Source organism: Phyllopteryx taeniolatus, chromosome 8, assembly GCF_024500385.1.
Source record: "Phyllopteryx taeniolatus isolate TA_2022b chromosome 8, UOR_Ptae_1.2, whole genome shotgun sequence".
Lineage (NCBI taxonomy): Eukaryota > Metazoa > Chordata > Actinopteri > Syngnathiformes > Syngnathidae > Phyllopteryx > Phyllopteryx taeniolatus.
In genome coordinates, this window is record NC_084509.1 from 7,153,263 (window position 1) to 7,171,796 (window position 18,534).

The window sequence follows — 18,534 nt, forward strand, 5'->3', positions numbered from 1 at the left end:
TGTCGGTCAAATACATCCCATCAGGTCAGGCCATGTGGATGGATTTGGGACATATTTGTCCTTCACTGCGTATTTAAGGCAAGTCTTGGGTGCTACTATTGTACAGAAGCTTTGCTTGCATATCTTTGCTTGGCAAATTTGCATAGGCTACTGCTATAAAAAGCCATGAAAACGAGGTTTCTCAGCCAATATCATATAAAAGTGGATGGCTCTTATCTATGGGCTTTTCTACAATCTTTTCAGTCAATTTTGTGTGCATGGACAATGACCCGAACGCTCCCATAATGCAGGGGTCACCAATCTTTGTGAAACTGAGAGCTACTTCTTGTGTTTCAATTAATGCAAAGGGCAATACCAATTTGATACACACTTTTGAAATAACAAATTTGCTCAAATAACCTTTAATTATATGATGTGATTAATAAATCTTAAATCTTAAAAAGTTAAGAAACAGATAAATATCAATACGCAACACTTTATTACTTTACATCTCTGTGTTTACTTTAATGAAATGATCACTTCTATAACATTCATAGGAAGTCACAATGCTCTATCACTGAGGAGCTACTTTTAGAACAGGAACACGGAGTGGTCCATGTGGTCCTCGAGGTGGCTATCAATGTTGGGGACTCCTGCTGTCGACCAAGCACCTATTCAACCTAAGGTGTAGCGCTAAACCCATCTGTTGGGCGAATTAAACACTACATCGGAAAACAAAGCTTCAGCTTCAGTTTCAACTTTTGGTGTTTCAAATGAAGGCGGCACGGTGGTCGACTGGTTAGAGCGTCAGCCTCACAGTTCTGAGGACCCGGGTTCAATCCCCGGCCCCGCCTGTGTGGAGTTTGCATGTTCTCCCCGTGCCTGCGTGGGTTTTCTCCGGGCACTCCGGTTTCCTCCCACATCCCAAAAACATGCATGAATTGGAGACTCTAAATTGCCCGTAGGTGTGAGTGCGAATGGGTGTTTGTTTGTATGTGCCCTGCGATTGGCTGGCAACCAGTTCAGGGTGTACCCCGCCTCCTGCCCGATGACAGCTGGGATAGGCTCCAGCACGCCCGCGACCCTTGTGAGGAGAAGCGGCTCAGTAAATGGATGGATGTTTCAAATGAGGGTTAAGGGTTTGAAATGGTCATGGTTTTAAAGTACGGTTTCGAGGAAGGATTACCGTCTAAAGTAGGTTTAGAGTCAGGGTTAGGTGTTCAAACAAGTGTTTGGGGTTCAAAGTAGGGTTTCAAGCAACTGATAGGTAGGTAGTTCGTGATCCCTTTCAATAACGTGAAAGTGGGAGGATGAGGTCCAAAACGAGGCCCATGTGCCTCATCTTTACTCGACATTCCTGTCAGTGCGCAGCTGTACCACCAGACAGGGAGCAAGCGGGCCGGCACATTTCCGCTCACACCTCGTGGAGGGCGGCAGGGAGCAGTTCGAGAATGACGCCGTCGCCCGTTCACAGGGGCTCTCTGTCGTCGGGCTTCAGTCTTCGGCCAGCGGCTCTCCGGTGGCCGGTGCTGTAGTAAAATGCAGCGGGCCACACTAGCAGCGCTGGTCGGCCTAGCTGAGCGCGGCTGCTCGCCCCCGCCGCGCCCGTTTATGATCTAGTATTTTCTTTCTTTTTTTGTTGTTGTTGGGATTGGGGGGTGAATTATTATCGCGGCGTTATTGTTTCCAGGTCAAGACTTTACTGAGCGGCTTGTGTGGACTGAAAATGGCCGGAGATGGCGGCGCTCTGAAGGATATCAATGAGATTAAATCGCAGTTCCGGACCAGAGAGGGCTTCTACAAGCTGCTCACCCTGTCTGATTCGCAGCAGCGGGGCGGGCTGCCAAGGGGTCCCTCCGCCGGGGCCACGCTGGGCCCGGCGACTGGAACCGGCCCGATACCTGGCGGAGGGGTCGGGCTGCTCCAGGGGCCTGGTGCCGCCGCCGCAGCCGCTGCCGCAGCCGCCGTTGTCGCCTCATCGTCGAATGCCGCAGCCAACTCCTCCCCGGCGGGCTTCCTTCCGCCGGTGCGGGTCTCCATGGTCAAGCTCCAACCCGAAGACCCGGGCGACGAGTCGGAGCGGGTGTGCTTCAACATCGGAAGGGAGCTTTATTTCTACACGTACACTAACATTAAAAAGGTGAGCCCCGGCTGGACGGCCCTCTTCGCCCGCGTCACCGGATCTTAGTGGACGGTCGGCTTTAGCCTCGCATGCTAACTAGGCTAGCACGTAGCTTACATTTCACGGCTTTTAGACGAGCTAATGTAGTTGTTAGCTGTTAAACAACACCACATTTAATATAACTTGGTTGTGTATGGTGTCACTTGATGCTACAAGTCGAGTTAATACTCAAGAAGGCAACAAAAGTACTGTGTTTGGAGGCCCTTAGGGGATGAGTGTTGAAGATGGTCAGAGGTGGTCAAGGTGGTTGAGGAGAAGCAAGATGTCAAGAAGATACGCTTCTGAGTCATCTCACCAAGTTTAAGTCAGGCAATAGCCTAAAACGCCTTCAGTGTTTCAAATAATGGCTAGGGTTAAGGTTTCAAACAAGGTTTAGGTCTTCAGACTGGTTTCAAATGAGTGTATCCAAATATAGGTTATGGTTTCAAACAATAGTGACAGTTTCAAGCTAGGGTTAGGGTTTCACGGTTAGGTTAGGGTTTCAAACCCAAGGTTAGGGCTACAAGCGAGGCTTAGTGTTTTAATGTGGTTTTCAAGCCTGCGTTGAAAAGTTCCAAAGTAGGATTTTAAACAATGTTTAGGGTTTCAAATTAGAGTTTCGTGACAGGGTAAGGAGTGGCCCTCAAGTTAGAGTTGGGGTTTCAAGGTTAGGTTAGGGTTTCAAATCCAAGGTTAGGGTTTCATGTTAGTCTATATAATCCTCGGTCTTGATTACAACAAGGGGAAGGGTTTCAAGCCAGTCTTATGGCTTCAAAGTAGGGTTTCGAGACAGGGTTGGGACTTCCAAGCTAAGATTTCAAACTAGGGTTAGGGATTCAAAGTTGTGTTTCAAGGCCAGAGTTGGGGTTTCAAATTATGGTATCCAATCCTGGGTTATGTTTTTAAACAAGGGTTAGGCTTCAAGGTAGGGTTTTTGTTTCAAAGTAGGGTTTCAAACCAGCCTTGGCATTTGAAAGTAGGGTTCTGTAAACAATATGTGTAAACAATGTCTAAGGTGTCAAATTAGGGTTTCAAGACAGGGTTAGGGACTTTAAGTGAAAAATGATAAGGTTTCAATTTTGGGTTTAAGACAGAGGTAGGGCTTTTAAACCTGGGTTAGGGTTTCGTATTAGATTATCCAATCATTAAATCTAGTGTTCGGACTAGGGTTGGGCATTGTTTGAATTTGAGTGATTCCATTCCCGGTTCCTCATTTTGATTCCGGTTCCAAACGATTCCCGATTCCAATTATTTTAGGCGGCTGGGTCAAAAATATTTGCGCGGTTTAAACAAGAGGTGTACAAATTTTGAACAGCCATTTGACTCAGAGTTCTTTATAACCAGTATCAATATTAAACCTACGAACTAAAAGGCAATGTGTGTGTGACTAACCCAATTCACTTAATATTCATTAATTAATGTTTCGGCTAAAAGTTAAATATAGCATTGTTAAAATAATTATTTGCAACTGTTTTAATATTTCAAATAGTTCATATGTGGAAGTTTTAACTTGACTTCCTGTTTCAAGCATGAAGCCTTTTATTGTGAAGGATATGCACTGGAACTCATCATTTTGGCATGAAAGGTAACTTCACACGACACCAGTAAAAACGAAGGTAAAACGAGACGGCATGAAAAAGGGTAATGAATGGAACCAAATGCTCTGTAAAACGATTCCTTTACCTACCCACCGATGAGGCATAAGGTTAGTGTTTGTGATACTGTCAGACAACGTTTATGTCAATTGTGTCCCAATTCATTGTGATGTAAAGTTGCTAGTTTGACCTTTGGTGAAGTTTTACTCACTGTTAAGCTTGTAATGCGACTGTTTCTACTTTTTCTCCAGTAGTTACTATATGTAATTTATATTTTATTTTTGTCTGTCATCAGGTCTTACGTTGGTTGGAAGGCTAAAAGAAATGCTAAAACCATCAGTGCAAGAGTGCAACCCACCGTTTAACTTGTTAGCTGCCTCAATGTTGGCATAGACATCCAGTATTTTATTGTTTCACACTCACCCAATTGACTTCACTGTAGTTCCGTGCGCTGTAGGCTGAGGCTTGGAGCGGGAGGGAGCACGTCAGACTTCTACACATGGCGAAAGCCTCCTTTGCACAGTATAATCGTATTCCAAGTGTTGCACTGAGGCAACTGGTCATTTATTTTAACAAGGTTAAGAAACACTTTTGTTCACTGCCACCGTCGGGCAAAAGCATGTCTTTGGGCACGTTCTTCTTCCTTTATTGTTGCCCCTTTTGTCTTCGGGGTCGGCAGACTGTAGGCATCGAAACTGTGAGCCGAACGATTCCGGCAGAACCGGAATGTTAGTCCCGGTTCCAAACGGTTCTCGATTCTCGATGCCCAACAATTAGGACAATTTAAGGTTTCAAACAACGGTTAGGGCTTCAAATCCAAGGTTAGTTTCAAATATTGGTGTTAGGTTATCCAATGCTGGGTAATGGTTTCAGACGAATAAGGGTTTTAAGCCAGGCTTAAGTTTCAAAGTAGGGTTTCAATCAATGTTTAGGGTTCAAAACCGTGTTAGGACTTCAAGTCAAGGTTTCAAAGTCGGGATTTAAGGCCAGAGTTATGGTTTGAATTTAGGGTATCCAATCCTGGGTTATAGATTTAAACCAGGCTTAATGTTTCAAAGTAGGTTTTCAAACAATGTTTAGGGTTTTAAGACAGGCTCAGGGTTTCAAATTAGGGTATCCACTCCTGGGTTATGGTTTCAAGACACAATACATTTATTTACTGTCATCGCGTGTGTTCTCAAACTACTTCTGTGTGTGTGCGCCAGGCGGTGGACCTGAGCAAGCCAATCGACAAGAGGATTTACAAGGGCACGCAGCCTACGTGTCACGACTTCAACCAGTACTCGGCGTCAGCCGATAGTGTGGCGCTCATTGTGGGCTTCTCGGCTGGACAGGTGCAGTACCTGGACCCCATCAAGAAGGAGACCAGCAAGCTCTTCAATGAGGAGGTACGGAACGCGGTTGAAGACAAGGTTTCAAAATAGGGTTTTAAACTTGGTTTATGGTTTCAAGCTCGGATTAAGGTTTCAAGCCAAGGGTTAGGGTTTCAAATGTGGGTTAGGGTCTCAAATTAGGGTTTCAAGAGTTAACCCAAGAGTTAAGGCCTCTTTATACTCCTGCGGTCGCGTGGCCGACAACGCCCGCATTGCATCACGTGACCGATGAATTACCCCGCGCAGCACCTCTGCACCTCTGCAGCACACTTTCAAAACAGCGCGCGTGGGTTGTGCTCGAGTATAAAGGCAAACTACGCGTGGAACAGCCGCAGTGACATCAGCGCGGTCGCAGTCCGCGCGAGTATAAAGAAGCCTTTAGGGTTTCCAACTGAGGCTAGGTTTTCAAACAAGGATTAGGGGTTCAAATTAGCATTTCAAACCAGGGTTTCACAGTATGGTTTCAAGATTGCTGTAGTGTTTCAAGCCACTTAGTGTTTTAAAGTATCAATGTGACAAGTGGCCACCATATTTGTGTAATTTTCTAAGAACATGGAATTAGCACTTCAAACACCTCCTCCATAACAAATAAATTAACGAAAAAACAATTGATTGCTGAAGTCCCTTACTTATGTTACTGCTCACATTGCTCTTTTCATAAGTGACGTTCCATTTGCGCTAGTTAAGTTGAGTTTTAAGCCCAAATGACGGCGTTTGAATTTTTACCTCAGCCTCTGGGAATTTCCGCCTTTATGACCAATTGTTGGATATTTTTAATTGAAACTTGTCAGCCAATCTGAGAATGGGTTCCTCGAGTAGCAGATGAAATGAGACTGTTGAGGAGATATGTAGAGAAATAATGTTTTACTGTTTTACTCTTAATTTTAAGTTTTTTTATTTTATTGTATTATTTTTTTTTTTAAACCAGATTTTGTACAGGAAATATTACCCAAAAACGTTCCCCAAAAAGGCAATTTGTTTCCGACACAAAAACTAAATTTCTCTGGAACCCATCATCCAATTTTCTAAATTCTTACTGCGTTTTACTCTGATTGAAGTGGCTGTTCCAACCAGACTGCGCATTTTGACAGACTGTAGTTTTTGGGAAATCTTGTCACGTTGCTGTTTAGTGTTTCAAATGAGGGTTAAGCGTTCAAATTAGTGTTTCGACCTGCATGTTTCCAACAAGCATCCATTTTATCTTCTATTTTCTATCTATCTCAGCGTCTAATCGACAAATCCAAGGTGACATGTCTGAAATGGCTCCCCAAGTCTGAGAACCTGTTCCTGGCCTCTCACGCCAGCGGCCACTTGTACCTCTACAACGTGGAACACTCGTGCGGCACCGCTGCGCCTCAATACTCACTTCTGCGCCAGGGTGAGGGCTTCGCCGTGTACGCCTGCAAGACCAAGACACCCCGAAACCCCCTTCTACGGTGGGCCGTGGGCGAGGGCGGCCTCAACGAGTTCTCCTTCTCACCCGACGGGGTCCACGTGGCCTGCGTGGGTCAGGACGGCTGCCTGCGGGTCTTCCACTTTGATTCGATGGAGCTCCAGGGTGTGATGCGGAGTTACTTTGGAGGCCTGCTGTGCGTTTCCTGGAGCCCAGATGGGAAGTACCTGGCCACAGGCGGCGAGGACGACCTGGTTACCGTGTGGTCCTTCGCCGAGAGCCGGGTGGTGGCCCGCGGGCACGGACACAAGTCCTGGGTCAACGTGGTGGCGTTCGACCCCTTCACCACCTCCCTGGAGGATGAGGAGCCCATGGAGCTCAGTGGAAGTGAGGAGGACCTCCACCAGGGTGGGGCACCCAACAATACCGCCTCGCACTTCGGGCGGGTGCGCACCAGCAGCACCCTGTCACGGCTCTCCCGGCACAGCTCCAAGGGTGGCAGCTCGGCGGCAGTCACCTACCGATTCGGATCCGTGGGGCAGGACACCCAATTCTGTTTGTGGGACCTCACAGACGACGTGCTGTACCCTCGGCTGCCGCTTTCCCGCGCCTTTACCAACACGTTTGGACCCGCGCTGCCCAACTCCGGGGTTGGCGGCGTGGAGGGCCACCACCATCCGCCCGTTGTGGGCACTTCCAACCCACCCACGCTGCCTCTCCCGCTCCCTCGCTCCCTATCCCGGTCTAACTCTCTTCCCCACCCAGCAGTCGCAAACACCTCCAAGAGCCAGGGTGCCACAGAGGGTGGCACTGGTGGAACAGTAAGTGGAACTGGTACCGTGGGTGGTGGCCCAGGTAGTACCGCGCCGTTCAGCATCGGCCGATTTGCTACACTTTCCCTCCAGGAGCGCAAGTTGGACAAGTCGGGGGTGGGCGGTGGGGTGGAGAAAGAACACAAGCGCTACCACAGCCTGGGTAATATCAGCAAGAGTAACGATAAGATCAACGTGGCTCCGCGAGGCAGTGGGCGCCTGGATGCCGCCAAGGTTCTGGGCACCACACTGTGCCCACGCATGCACGAGGTGCCACTACTGGAGCCGCTGGTGTGCAAAAAGATCGCCCACGAGAGACTCACCGTGCTTGTCTTCATGGACGACTGCATCATCACAGCGTGCCAAGAGGGGCTCATCTGCACATGGGCCAGGCCTGGCAAGGCGGTACGTACTGGCATGGTCACTGGACTGCAGTGTATAGGAGCTTATCCACATTTTTTCCACCGCAATCGGCAGGCTGGTTGCTAAAGTTACCAGGTCTTTATTTTTATCCCAATTGGAAGGTGAAAGCCTGAGTAGCATCAAATCAATTTGATTTGATGGCATTTTGTTAAAAGAGCACATTTCATAACACTTGATAACAAGGGTGTCCATACTTTTTCTTCCAAGGGCCACATAGAGAAAAATTGAAAGATGCCAGGACCACTTTGACATTCTACACATGTATTTTATTCAACACGATATGCAAAGCAATTGTATACAGTCTTATAGGTGAGCCTCCAGCACGAAACAGATCGGAAGTCGCATGACCATGTTTTGAGCTGAAGCCATAAAGCATTGACTAAAAAAATAAATAAATTCAGATGTGATTCAAATACCAGAAAAATAAGTAAAGATCATTTACCAGTTGGAATTGATGTGAATTCTGTTGGGAGGGCACAGCAAAATCTCCATGAGAAAAGTCAGACAATGGTGAGAAATCAACTACACTGATCGGCTGCTGCCGTGTGCATAACATGGAAAACCACATCATGTCTGGTATCAACAGAAAGCTTGGGGTTCTCTGCAGCCACGGATTTAATTCAAATGTACTGTACGTCATTACAAGTATGAACCAACAAGGCCGCAATACAGTCCCTTGTTGCTAGGCTAACGCTGAAGCGGCGTTTCCTCTCTTTAAACGGACATACCTTAACCAAACTTTACTCGATTACCACAATATATACATCATTGAAAATAATTTTTAATGCCTTTTCAGAAACTGTATATAGTGCAAAACACGGCCGTGCGACTGCCGATCGGTTTCATGCTGGAGGGTCACATATTATATGTATTAAGGAAAAAAAGCCTGTCGATGAAGCCAAAAGTCAAGGATTGTTCACGATGTTTGGGTGGCCCAGGCCCTGTATACCACTAGAATTGATCTGCCTCTGTGCTCAACTGCAGCTGAATCCAATCTCCACATTCAGAATCAAAACGAGTAGTCTGTACAAAGCTGACTTCGACATGGAGCAGTAACTAAGAGTAAACAATAATAGTAATACACAGATATGTTTTTTTTTTTTTAATCAGGGCTGATACCGATACTGAATATTAGTAGTCTAGGAGGCCGATAACCGGAGGTGATACTTGTTTTGCGGTGAGAAGGAAAATAGCGTCAAAATTTGACAATAAAAACTCCCAACACTTCATTTAAATGTCTTTAAGAGCTGCCAAATGTTACGGAACGTCAGTATTTTGTTACGGAAATCACTGAACATTGACTCGTTGCGGCCATAATACTGATTGTTCCGGATATTGGAGGGGGGGGATCTAGCGTTCACATTGAACAGTTTTTTTGGTGCATGCTCTTTTATTACGCCCCTTGGCTGCCAAGCCACGAGGCGAAAGTTCTCTTTGCGACGCATTATAAGTCACTCATCATCGCCTCCATGGTAGGGAATAAGCTGCACTTCTTACCATGCTTCTAAAAAAAGTGTCATGAAGGGAGGACAAGGAGTGGATAGGCGAAAACTATGTCAAAGCCATGCTAATTGATAAGCTCTCGTTTCATGCAGTCCCAAAACATCGAAGGAAATTATTTGGTGATTCAGTACACTTGTTACATAGGTCTGGTGGGAACAGCGTTTTCGCGGAGAATAACTTTGAACAACAAAATAACAGGCCAACAGATATAAATAGATACAAATAGATATATATAGATATAAATAGAAAAATAATACAGCCGAACAACGAGCAGGCTTTTTCTTTGTGGTAGGATTATGGTAGGGCATCGTTTGAATTGGAGCGATTCTGGTCCCAATTCAGGTTCCTCATTTGGATTCTGGTTCCAAACGATTCTCGATTCCGATTCTTTTAGGGGGCAGGGTCAAAAAAGTTTGCAAGGTTTAAATAAGGCGTGTACAAATTATGACCATCCATTTCTTAGGAGACCACAGCATAGACTAAAATGAACATTTGACTCAGGGTTCTTTATAACCAGTATCAGTATCAAACCCATGAACTAAAAGACAATGTGTTGTGTAACCAACCCAATTGACTTCCATCCATCCATACATTTTCTGAGCCGCTTCTCCTCACTAGGGTCGCAGGCATGCTGGAGCCTATCCCAGCTAGCATCAGGCAGGAGGCGGCGTACACCCCGAACTGGTTGCCAGCCAATCGCAGGGCACATACAAACAAACAATCATTCGCACTCACATTCACACTGACGGGCAATTTAGAGTCGTCAATTAACCTAGCATGCATGTTTTTGGGATGTGGGAGGAAACCCACGCAGGCACGGGGAGAACATGCAAACTCCACACAGGCGGGGCCGGGGATTGAACCCCGGTCCTCAGAACTGTGAGGCAGACGCTCTAACCAGTCGTCCACCGTGCTGCCCCAATTGACTTAATAGTCAATAATTAATAATTCAGCTAAAAGTTAAATATAGCATTGTTTAAATAGCTATTTGTGACAGTTTTATTACATCAAATGGTTTATATGTGCAAGTTTTAACTTGACTTTTGAGCATGTAGCCTTTTATTTTGAAGGACATGCAGTGGAACTCGGCATTTTGGCACAAAAGGTAACTTCACACGACATCAGTGAAAAGGAAAGTAAAATGAGACTGCATGAAAAAGAGTAATGAAGGGAACCAAATGCTCTGTAAAACGTTGATTCCTTTACCTACCCACCGATGAGGCATAAGGTTAGTGTTTGTGTTACTGTGAGATGTTTATGTGAATGTTGTCCTAATTCATTGTGATGTAAAGTTGCTAGTTTGACCTTTGGTGAAGTTTTAGCTCAATGTTAAGCTTGTAATGCCACTGTTTCTACTTTCTTTCCAGTATGGTAAAATAATGTATATTTTATTTTTGTCTGTCATCAGCTCTTATGTTGTTTTGAACACTAAAACAAACACTAAAAACCATCAGTGTAAGAGTGCAATCCACCTTTTAACTTGTTAGTAGGGTTGGGGATCGTTTGATTTTGAGCGATTCCGGTCCCGATTCCGGGTCCTAATTTCGATTACGGTTCCAAACGATTCTCGATTCTGATTCTTTTAGGGGCCTGGTTCCAAAAAGTTTGCATGGTTTTAATAAAGGGTGTCCAAATTATGAACATCCATTTTCTTTGCAGCCCGCAGCATAGCACGTCAGACTTCTACACATCGTGAAAGCCTCCTTTGCACATTATAATCTTATTCCAAGTGTTACACTGAGGCGACTGCTCATTGGGCACAAGCACGTCTTCGTGCGCGTTCTTCGTTGGTTTTCGCCACTTCCTTCTTCGGTGTCGGCGGACGTTAGGCACCAAAATGTTTTAAATTTGAACGATTCCTGGAGAACCAGAATGTTAGTCCCGGTTCCAATCGATTCTCGATGCCCAAGCACAGGTAGAATCCACTTTTCCACCAGTGTCTTGGATTTTTTGGGGGGTTCTGTGACACGTTGCTTCAATTGCTTTCTCCTTTCGCTATGGCTCACTCGACCTGCGCGCTGTCTATGTATGGGCCTTCTTGTTCGTAGGTAAAATACGTCATTTCTGCTACATCATTTTAGTGCGCCACCAAGTGATCCAGTGTGGGAATGTATTGTATAGTCACTAAATATATAAAAAAATATAGCAAGATGTGTCAGATGCTGATAGGTTTTATCACTCTTGAGTAAACTTTTTTTTACAAAAAATAATTGTGGATTATATCTATATTTAACTTACTTTTGAAACATATACATGCTCCCTGGACTGATTGTGCATGCATTGCACGGCTTTTACTTCGTGCTGATTGGGTGTTTCCTATGCAGGGACTGTGCCAGGATAACCAATCAGGTGGGACAGTGCTGGAGAGAGAAGTCACAGAGAGAGCGGCTCACTGTGGCTGCATCAGAGTCAAAATACACCTGTATTAAATTATCGGTGGTCGTATTAAAAAAAGGCCGATGTACGGCAAAATGCCACATATCGGCCTGGCCGATAATTGGTCTATCAGTAAACAATAATGATTCACGCTATTTGCTGCTCTGACTAAATTATCTTTTACCAGGGGATCATAAATAGAAATTATGTTACTATTTTAGTGATGAGTGATTGGTGGAAAACATTGACGTGAGATATGAGAATGACTTTCTACTTCTCTTCTCCTGCCATGCCAAAGTGTGTAGAAATTAAGTAGTAGAATGCGGGTAAATGACCAAACTGTCAATTGTGAATTATTTTATATGCCGCAGGCTGCAAAAAAATGGTCAGCATCCGCAAATGGCCCCTAAACCATTTGGACACCTAATGACATAAGATACACAAGGAAGCCAACAGAAAAGCTTGGTCAAAACATTCATACTTTACATTAAATAGTGAACAATTAGATTAAGTTGTATTTTTAAGTGGTACTAAATCATAATCTTGTAAAAACAGTCATATTTTCTGTTTTGACAAAATGGTGTATTTTCTTTTTTTTTTAATTGAGATTTTTCAAGCAAATTCAGTTTTTGGACAAAAGGAAGTTTTTCAAGACGTTTCACCCCGTCTTCGCCCCCCAAAAATCTGTAATTTTCCTTTTCTTTTTTTGTTGTGAATGTCTCTTTTTAGCGAATAGCAAATTCCCATGAATAATTGACACAAATAAGTGATTAGAATTGCCTACACACATGGACAAAATTGTTGGCACCCCTATGTTGATGGAAAAAAAAAGGTAAAGGTAAAGGCTATAGGAACGATTTTCAAGCAGCTTTATGTTCATGTGACGACAGTTCCACATATTATTCAGAAATTTAAGATCCACGGAACTGTAACCAACGTCCCTAGATGTGGCCACAGGATGAAAATTGATGATAAATTGAAGAAACGAATGGTAACAAAAGACAGAACAACCACCACAGAAATTAAAAAGTGAACTCCAAAGTCAAGGTACTGTGTGGGATCTAACCATCTCTTGTCGTTTAAGATGAAAGTATTGTTTTTTTCTGAGTCATTTTATTGCTGGAAAAAGTCTTTTTTTCCCCCCAAGGAAATGTACATAATTCTTCTAGGTCTTTTTATGTCGCACTTCTATTTCTTAAACATTTTTAGGACATGTATTTTATTTTATTTTTTACAATAGTCATATTCCAAAATATTGGGGGGGTTTTCTTTCCCGAAAACATTTCCAAGATAAAAGTAGGTTTTTTTATTTTTTGTACAAAAGACATTTTTTAGGAAAATAAGTTGTACTTTTTAAATACCATAATCCTTTTTTTAGAAAACTTTTTCAGATGAGAAATGTATTTCCTTTACAATAAATTCCATCAAATAAATAAAATTGTTCATGACTTCATACTTGACTGGTTGGCATATTAATTGATAAAATTAGGAATTAGGAAAATTGGGAATTAGGTCTTTTTAGCAAAAATCTGTTGAGGCAAAAGGGAGAGCACCACTCTTGCCAGAAGAGGTGCTGTTGAGCAGACGAACATGACATTAGCCCTTGCCATTTTCATTTGAAGTGGGCATTTTAGGGTCATTTTGGCCATTTCCAGGCATCATCCTACAGATTGCTACAAAATTTGAAGCACATACAGTATACTACTACAAATTGCTAAACATTTGAATTTTCAGTCATTTCATGGGCGGAGCATGGCAACAACTTTTAATGAACACTAAAGTACGATCTGTCACTTCTCGCCATCTAACTTATATGTTTTTGTGTCTTTTATTGCAGAACTTGACAGCACAGAATGGAAACTCTCCAAGTGGCACGGTGGTATAGCGAGACCTTCATCCCTCCTCATACCATCCCAAAATGGAGGGCAACCATCAAGACCAGGCCACCTCACCGCTGCAGTATTACCGTCCACTCATCTCACAGAAGCCACGGCCAGCTGTATTTTAATGTATTTTATCGTGAGACTGTGTAGTAATTTATACTGTAAATAGTCTAAGTACTCTTAACGGTGAGGAGGCTGTACAGGAAGCAAGTGAACACATTGTAAATGGGAACACTGAATGTCTTTTAGGGAGTTATGTCATGATGTCACCGTCTCTTAAGTTCACGCCGGATGTGCTTGAGATGCTTCGACGGGCTCTGAAAGAGGCGTTGTCACACTCTGGTCCAAGTAACATGACCACTCGCACAAAACATACACACAGTCGCTGGCGGTGTAGCATCGCGTGTATCTCACACTCATTTGTGTTGCACGAAGGAGCATTAGGCACTCTTTGGAAAGAGAAAAACGATGATACTATTACTCTATGAGAATGAAGACAAGAAAAAAAAACTCAATGGTTTTACAAGAATCTTTATTTCAAGAAAAAAAAAAAGTTGCTATCTTTTTGGAGAAAGGACATTTAAAACATTTTTTATTTTTCCCAAGAATAAAAGATGCAAATCTTAGTGAAAAGGATTGCTTTTTTTTTTTTAATAAATTGAAATTCCCCCCCCCACCCATGTGAATAAGTCAGTTTTTCGAGAGAAAGGTAAATTTAATTCTTAGAGGAAAAACTGTCCTATTAGAAGTTGCTCTTTTATAATTACATGTTTTTGTTTTCCAGGAAAACCGACGGTTTGAAAAAAGTTATATTTTAGTAAGTGAAAAGTTAGTTTTTTGGGGGGTGGGAGGGGGTGTAATTTTAAGAGGGAAAAAATACACAAACCTGAGATGTCCCGAGGGATTATTATTATTTTTTTAAATTTTCTCAAAAGGTAAAGGCAAGCGCTAATTCTATAATAGTCAAGGTGTGGTTCTTGAAAATATACTGCATTTTTCAAGAAAAGTCAAATTTTTCAAGAAAATATTTCTTCGCAATTGTTTGATGAATTCTTTGTGGGTGTTTTTTCCCCAAGAAAAGGCATATGTTTCAAGTTTCAGTTCAAAGTTGCAGTTTTATGATTAGTGGAATTCTTTGTCAAAATGGTCTAGTTTTTTCAAGGAAAGTCACTTTTTGGGAAAAATGAAATTCTTTGACAAGAAGTCCACTTTTTTGGGCAGAAAATGGATAATGTCTTACACTTTACCATCCCTCACGAAACCCTTCTTTTTTCTTGTAATATTAGATCTTAATTTTAATAGTATTTTGTTTTTTCCTTTCCAATGTGGCTCTGATACTCCTTGGTAGTGTTGCACCTGAATTTCCTCTTGCAATAATTTGCACACACAAAAACAATTCATGGCCCCTCTAACTCGCCACGCAGTGGACTTCTCTGAAAACATACATGAACAGATAAAACATTTGAATGAAAGTCTCCTGTGATTTATGCTTTGCAGCGACAATAAAAATGAGCCAAGTATGTTTGTGTGTCACTCGCCACGATGACGTCATTCGTGTCTTTTTCTCTCGTTCCAGACCAGGAAGCTGTTGTAATGGCCTTCCTTGATTTCCTTTTGGATACTAAACATGATACTGTGAACGTAGAGCACGTGATGAGGACGAGAATGATTATTTTTATAAAAGTCATGACATGCAATGCGACTTCTAAATTGTGTAAACTACCTAACACGCTGTTTAAAGCAGTGATTCTCAACTGGTGGGTCAGGACCAAAAGTGGGTCGCAGACAGCTAATAAAAAATTACATCATGTATTCCTATAGAGATTTTTTCTTACTAAGTTCCCACACAAAACGTAGTAGGAAAGTGACAAACGTTACTGGTTCTCTAGCCACTAGCTTACACTGCAAACAAATACAGTGCAGCTCAGCCTTTGGTTGGCGGACGTCATGGCAAGCAATATGCCTTCGGCGGTACAGCAAACTCATTTGAAGTGGGATTTAAATATGTACTTTACATACGTTTTCAGAGGCTATTTTTTAACACAAACGTTAACTTATATGAAAGTGGGCCGTGACATAATTCGCAAGATGCGGAGGAAATGGGAAAATGGAGATCAAGGGTGACAACAGGGGAGAACTGTTGGTTTAAAGTACCTTTGTACATATGAGGCCAACGTTGCAAATAAGCACCTGATGGTACTCCTCATAGTCATCTGGCCACTCTACAGTTGATTAGATAATACTCATATGTAAACACCACGATGTGACAGTGGTTTAGGGACACTTGTTGAACAAATCTTAACACCCATGGAACATAGAGTATGTTCTGTGATCCCTGCTTGACGGAAGGCCTCATACCCAACAGAACCTGCTCACTGACTAGGGAACAGGGCAATACGTCCTCTGGGTAAGCTATGAGATGAGCCATAAACGGGACTTGCTTGTGTAACATTAAAGCTAACATCGCCATTTGGTGGGTCAAATCCAGACTCATTCATACCTTTGCAGTTCGGTTGATTCAAAGATAAGAGGGCCATCTGGTGGACAAAAAGTTACACCAAGTATAGGTAGGAGGAAGTAGCTGTACAATTCAAACCTTAGTGAAACAAGGTTTAGGGACGGTAAAGAGTAGGTCCACAGATGCGAGATTTTATAAACTGGTGTTTTGAGATTTTCGGTGCTGGGCTCATAGTGAATCTGACCATGAAAACAGCTGTTATGACACAAAGGCTTGCTCAACAAACCTGATTTTTGCTTCCACTCAACGTGAACGCTTTCTCATACCCGGAGATTCACCACAACACATTAAAAAAGATGACCGTCTTTTTTACTGTAACAATTCAAATTTGCATTTCGCGTTGGATTATGGAAACCGTCTCCGCGTGGTTTTTCTGTCATCAAGCTAGCGGCTACTAGCCCCAACTGAGCGTCCCTATTGTCCAGCCCAACCTCGCTGCTTTCCACTGTTCGGGGGTAGAATGATGTTTGTATGATATTTAGCGCTGCCCCAGCTACCTACGAGCTACAGCTACAGCTAACATGGCTAAATACAGTACAACGTCGAGCTGCGGAGGCGAATTTGCGCCTCATGTCCGTTGTCGACACAGCATAAATCGTAATAACGACGGACAGAGGATAAGACGGGTAACCATGCTAATCGCTAGCAAAACAAAATAAGTGGTCGGGTGGTACAGTACACTTGTCACATTGGTCTGGCTGGAACCGCGTTATTGCGGAGATTAGCCAACTTTTAAGAGCAAAACAGCTGGCAAATTATTATGTTTATCGAGGACACTAGTGAAGCATACACTAGATAACTCTAGACAGCTACATAAAGACAGGGACTGGGAATTAATTAATTCGTCACCGCTGCTACGTCGCTTGAGAAAATGAACATATAATTTAAAAGAACATTAATATAATAGATTTTTATAAGATAACCTTTGTTAGTCCCACAATGGGGAAATTTGCATAATTGCAGCTGCAATAGTGGATACAGGAAATACAAAAATACCATGCAAGATAACTCAACTTTATTTATAGAGCACTTTAAAACAACCACAGCTGCATAGAAAGTGATGTACTTTGTATAAAAAATAAAATGTACAACAATTAAACGTAGGGAAAGTTAAAACAATAGATTAATAGTGATGTTAAAAACAATGAAACACTGAAACAGTGCAGTCTCATGGTGAGTTGAAAGAAGACATTTGGTTGCAAATGCGTCCGTCATTCCAAGGCTGATGCAATAAATGCATTAAAACAAATACTGAAGCCATAATTTATTAACGACTATGATTATCGAGTAAAGACTATGTCGTGAAATTGAACAATATGCAGATTTTTTTTTTAAATCCTATTACATAATATACTGCTATAACTGTCCCACGGTAATGTTCTTGACAATGTTCTTGACATAGTTTAAAAAATATGGAAATGCGGACAAATTGCTCTGAAAGTGAATTTATATAGGTTGGCAGCTCTGCAGTCTTAGCCATAAATGCAATTTTACTAATAATTGGCACAGTTTCATAATTAATAATAGGCGGGAATTATTTATTTTACATTTTAATTAATATAAAGCGCTTTATGTTGCATTTTTTGTATAAAAAGCACTTACAAATAAAGTTTTATTGATTAATTGATCATTTCTTTCTGGTGTTTCAGTTTTTGGCCTTGGGCTTTTTCAGTTTCGGTTTAAGGTTTCGGTCAAGAATTTTTATGTCGGTGAATCACTAGTTACTTCCCAAGATGGCGGCTGATGTGCGTATTTTAGATTGCCAGTGCTGGTTCAGCGCGAGTAAAAAGTAAATATGTTGGCTACTCACAATCACAACCACTGTTTTATGTTGTTGTCTTAATATTAGAGCCATATATTACAAATGTATTAGCTACTACATCATACATTCAAATAATACTATTAAATAAAACTGTCATTAATTAAATACAATTTCCATTAAATATAAAAATGACAATAAATAATTGCATTAATAAAAAAATTATTTAAATAATTGCATTTTCTCTTATTCGTCTTTTTAACCTTATTTTCAAGAAATAAGATAAGAAAAACATGTTTAGCTTAGGCACGGTGGACGACTGGTTAGAGCGTCAGCCTCACAGTTCTGAGGACCCGGGTTCAATCCCCGGCCCCGCCTGTGTAGAGTTTGCATGTTCTCCCCGTGCCTGCGTGGGTTTTCTCCGGATACTCTGGTTTCCTCCCACATCCCAAAAAACATGCATGAATTGGAGACTCTAAATTGCCTGTAGGCATGACTGTGAGTGTGAATGGTTGTTTGTTCCTATGTGCCCTGCGATTGGCTGGCAACTAGTTGCCATTCACCTCCATATAATTTTGGCTGAGAAACCTTGTTTTTTTTGGTGGCATTTTATTGCATTATGCAAGTATGGGCCAGGTGATGCCAAGTTATACAGCCAAGCTTCTGTACAACAGTGGCAACCAGAATTTGCCCTAAATATGAAGTTTCGCACAAATGTGTCCCATATCTGTCCACCTGGCCTGACTGAGGAATATATTT

At 42.5% G+C, this 18,534-nt stretch overlaps 1 protein-coding gene across 1 annotated transcript; it reads left to right on the forward strand.

The window, feature by feature from the left end:
• The first annotated feature begins 1,045 nt into the window (after positions 1–1,045).
• zmp:0000000529 (WD repeat-containing protein 20) lies at positions 1,046–15,018 on the forward strand. The gene is made up of 4 exons (XM_061782123.1): positions 1,046–2,119; positions 4,941–5,123; positions 6,333–7,718; positions 13,453–15,018. Exons 1-4 carry the CDS (start codon positions 1,706–1,708, stop codon positions 13,498–13,500), a joined length of 2,031 nt encoding a protein of 676 aa, XP_061638107.1. The 5' UTR covers positions 1,046–1,705; the 3' UTR covers positions 13,501–15,018.
• The last annotated feature ends 3,516 nt before the right edge of the window (positions 15,019–18,534 follow it).

Excerpts from the sequence above, each read along its gene's own strand:
- zmp:0000000529 (XM_061782123.1), top strand. The coding sequence starts at position 1,706 with ATGGCCGGAGATGGCGGCGCTCTGAAGGATATCAATGAGATTAAATCG. Across the intron at positions 2,120-4,940 it reads CGTACACTAACATTAAAAAG|GCGGTGGACCTGAGCAAGCC; the intron begins GTGAGCCCCGGC and ends TGTGTGCGCCAG. Across the intron at positions 7,719-13,452 it reads GGGCCAGGCCTGGCAAGGCG|AACTTGACAGCACAGAATGG; the intron begins GTACGTACTGGC and ends CTTTTATTGCAG.